General features: G+C 33.8%; 1 protein-coding gene across 1 annotated transcript; it reads left to right on the forward strand.

Annotated features, from left to right (window-relative positions):
- The first annotated feature begins 1,001 nt into the window (after positions 1-1,001).
- LOC106474966 (high mobility group nucleosome-binding domain-containing protein 5-like) lies at positions 1,002-3,612 on the forward strand. Its single transcript, XM_022403217.1, has 3 exons — positions 1,002-2,004; positions 2,071-2,799; positions 3,271-3,612. Exons 1-3 carry the CDS (start codon positions 1,002-1,004, stop codon positions 3,597-3,599), a joined length of 2,061 nt encoding a protein of 686 aa, XP_022258925.1. The 3' UTR covers positions 3,600-3,612.
- The last annotated feature ends 619 nt before the right edge of the window (positions 3,613-4,231 follow it).

Genomic DNA, 4,231 nt, shown 5'->3' on the forward strand with positions numbered 1-4,231 from the left:
ACTACAACTGAAATCTTTTCCATGTTCCTTAGAAATAGATTTGTATCTCCAATTTTCATTCGATGCTTTTTCAGATGTTGTTACTCTTTGTTTGTAACAAAATATGAAGTAAATATTGATTTTTGTGTGTGTGTATGGTGAGGGGAATTCATTTTCGTCAGATCGGTTACTAAGAAAACATTTGCATCTTTGCTAAATTTGATTTCACTTATAAAAAACAACAACCCGAATTTGAAGGCCAAACTAAGAAAACATTTGCATCTTTGCTAGATTTGATTTCACTTATAAAAAACAACAACCCGAATTTGAAGGCCAAACTAAGAAAACATTTGCATCTTTGCTAAATTTGATTTCACTTATAAAAAACAACAACCCGAATTTGAAGGCCAAACTAAGAAAACATTTTCGTTAATTAATAAATAAGATTGCCTTTTTTTTTAGAATCTTAATATTAATCAACACGTTGTCTTAATTGGGGAATATGAAGTTTATTTCCTGTAAAATAACTATGGCCAGGTGGTTAAGGCGCTCGACTCGCAATCTGAGGGTCGCGGGTTCGAATCCCTGTCACACCAAACATGCTGGCCCTTTCAGCCGTGGAGGCGTTATAATGTGACTGTCAATCCCACTATTCGTTGGTAAAAGAGTAGCCCAAGAGTTTGCGGTGGTGGTGTTGGCTAGCTGCCTTCCCTCTAGTCTTACACTGCTAAATTAGGGATGGCTAGCGCAGATAGCCCTCGTGTAGCTTTGCGCGAAATTAATAAACAAACAAACAAACTATAAAAAAGAACGGTATTCGAAAACGTATATCAAAAAAAATGTTTATATTGTCGACTAATTAAGCTTCTTTGAATAATATTTAATACATTTTAACACATTTAATAATATTTTAAGAAATAATCACAATATACAAACTAAAATCGTATTGTTATTGTTAGTAAAATAGCACCTGTTGTAGCATTGCTATTGTTACCTAACGTAACCGATTATTCATTACTTTTATGTTAATTTTTATAGACGATTTTAACAAAGAAACGACCACACAAGTTGTTGAGAGAAATGCTTATCCAACCGAGACTTCAGAAGTGTCGAATCCTTCTGGTGATGAAGAACTACTTTATAAAGAAAAGAAGACTGAGGAACTCAGTACAAAAGAAAAGAATGAAAAACCAAGCACAGAATATAAGAATGAAGATCTAAAAACAGAAAGAGAAAAGGAGGAACTGAGCGAAGAAACTGATAACACCGAGATAAATAAAGAAAACGAGATGAACAAATCAAATACTGAAGTCAAGAATGAGGAACCAGGTCAAGAAGACAAGAACGAGGAATCAAATAAAGAAGATAAGAACGAGGAATCAAATAAAGAAGACAAGAACGAGGAACCAAATAAAGAAGACAAGAACGAGGAATCAAATAAAGAAGATAAGAACGAGGAACCAAATGAAGAAGACAAGAACGAGGAATCAAATAAAGAAGACAAGAACGAGGAATCAAATAAAGAAGATAAGAACGAGGAACCAAATGAAGAAGACAAGAACGAGGAATCAAATAAAGAAGATAAGAACGAGGAACCAAATGAAGAAGACAAGAACGAGGAATCAAATAAAGAAAACAAAAAAGAGGAAACAGATAAAGAAGACAAAAAAGAGGAAACAGATAAAGAAGACAAAAAAGAGGAAACAGATAAAGAAGACAAAAAAGAGGAAACAGGTAAAGAAGACAAGAAAGAGGATCTAGATAAAGAAGACGAGAATGAGAAACCAAATAAAGAAGACGAGAATGGTGACCCAGATAAAGAAGATAAGAATGAGGAACTAAATAAAGAAGACAAGAATAAGAAACTAAATAAAGAAGACAAGAATGGGGACCCAGATAAAGAAGATAAGAATGAGGAATTAAATAAAGAAGACGAGAATGGGGAATCAAATAAAGAAGACAATAAAGAGGACCTAGATAAAGAAGACAAGAATGAGGAACCAAGCGTAGAATACAAGAATGAGGGTCAAGAAACAGAAAAAATGGACGAAGAAATGAAGAAAGAAACTGAAATTATGGATATAAATGCAGAAAACCAGATGAGCAAATTAAGTACAGAAGACGAGAATAAGGAACCAAACTCAAAGTGCGTGGACGATCTAAAAACTGTAAAAAGTAATGAGGAACCGAGTACGGAAACTGGAAGTGTGAAGATAAATGCAGAGAAACAGACGAATATGCTAAGTACTAAAGAAAAGAATGAGGATCTAATATCAAGGAAAGTTAATGAGGGGGCGAGTAGAGAAAATCCAAATGGGAAGCAAACCACTAAAGAAAATGACGCAGTTTTGGGAACAGGAAACGAGAACTATAATCTAGAAGAAATAAAAATGAAGAATGAAACTGACATTAAGAATAAGGGTGTAAGTTTAGTAAATGGTGATGAAACGTTGCTCACGAAAGATGAAAGTAATTACCAAACTGTATTTCAGGACCCGTATTCAAGAGTAAATGAAGCTACTCGTGGATTGTCAACGCTAAATAGAAATAATTACCTGAGTGAAAACTACGTTAATAATTGGAGCTTATCTGGAATAAGAGCTCCATTTCATTATTACACACCCTATCTGGATAATACCTGTCGCACCACTGACGGAAGACAAGGAGTGTGTGGGGAACCATTTAATTGTCCAACACTAATATCCAATTATTACTTTCTTCAGCCTCAACCGACTCTTTGTTACTATGACAACTGGATTCCAGGTGTCTGCTGTTCTTATCAACCCACCTTCTCATATTTCTCAAGACCTTCTTTTTACGGTGTGTTGCCTTATTTTTATTTATACAAGAAATAAATCTGTTTTCAAGCACTCGCTATTTTGGTTCTTATAAAACTGAGTTCTCTGGCTTAATACTTTCTTTGTTTGTTTGTATGTAGTTTTTTTTTGCATGGTTCTTAAGAAGTTAAGTACGGCGTTTAATATTTCTAAAAATATTGAACTTACAGTTATTTCAAATTTGTCAAAAGACGATGCAGGAAAATATTCGATGGGCTATTAATATTTACATGTGATGTTGTATTTCACTCATTTTTCTAAACTTGTTTTGTTTTAAAACTTTCTATGTGTAAGATGAAAAAGTAAGCTTTTTCTCATTTATTTTATTCGCAGTAAAACTTCTATCCAAGTCTGTTATCGTTATTGTTTCAACCATCTATGTTAAACTGTAAAATGTTACAAAAGGAATGTTTCTAATTGTAATCTGATACCAGATTTTTTGTTTTACCTTTAGGTTTTTACGATAACAGCAACCAAAGGAGGGGTGTTTACTATCGAAATCGGGGGTATTTGTATTCTCCGGTAACTGAGCCAAACTATGGTATCTTTAACGTCAACCAGAAACAGTACGATATAGACTGCAACACCTTTGATGGAAGATCTGGACTGTGTCTTCATCCTTCAGCTTGTCGTACTATTTTTAATCCTTTGGTTCCACGTCTTCAACCTTCTTATTGTTACTATGATAACAATGTTCTCGGAATCTGCTGCCCTTTTCAGCCACGGTCTGTGGACACTGAATCCTCGGAGTATTCTCCCATCATTACAGATTTGTATAACTAGTAAGGCTACATCTTTTCGGTCGATCGAAACCTCTCTCACTCGAACAAATGATAACAACAATATAGCAATCATTCCAATGACAGTACTGTTGTATTTGGGTCAATAAAACATCTATGTTTAAGCAAAATTCAAACAATCACTGTGTGGAGCTAGCTAACACTGAGATTTAAAGACACCCGATTTTCATTCATACTCATCGTGTTATTATATTCTACAATAATACAGAGTAGACACATTCAAATCAAAAATACAAAATCAGGAAATGCTGATGTAAATACAGCCTTTGATTCTGTCTTTTTAAAACATAAATTTGATATTTCTGTGATGATATGTGTTTTTATTAGCCTCCAAAATGTAGCTGTTACACGTGTTTGAGAGAGAGAGATTATTTTTGAATAATATTTACTATTTACGTACTTACAATAACTGAAAGACATTGATAACACAAGATGGGGATTAATTATGTGCACTTACAATAACTGAAAGACATTGGTAACACAAGATGGGGATTGATTATGTGCACTTACAATAACTGAAAGACATTGATAACACAAGATGGGGATTAATTATACGTACTTACAATAACTGAAAGACATTGATAAACAAGATGGGGATTAATTATGTGCACTTAC

Source organism: Limulus polyphemus, unplaced genomic scaffold (assembly GCF_000517525.1).
Source record: "Limulus polyphemus unplaced genomic scaffold, Limulus_polyphemus-2.1.2 Scaffold7912, whole genome shotgun sequence".
Taxonomy (NCBI): domain Eukaryota; kingdom Metazoa; phylum Arthropoda; class Merostomata; order Xiphosura; family Limulidae; genus Limulus; species Limulus polyphemus.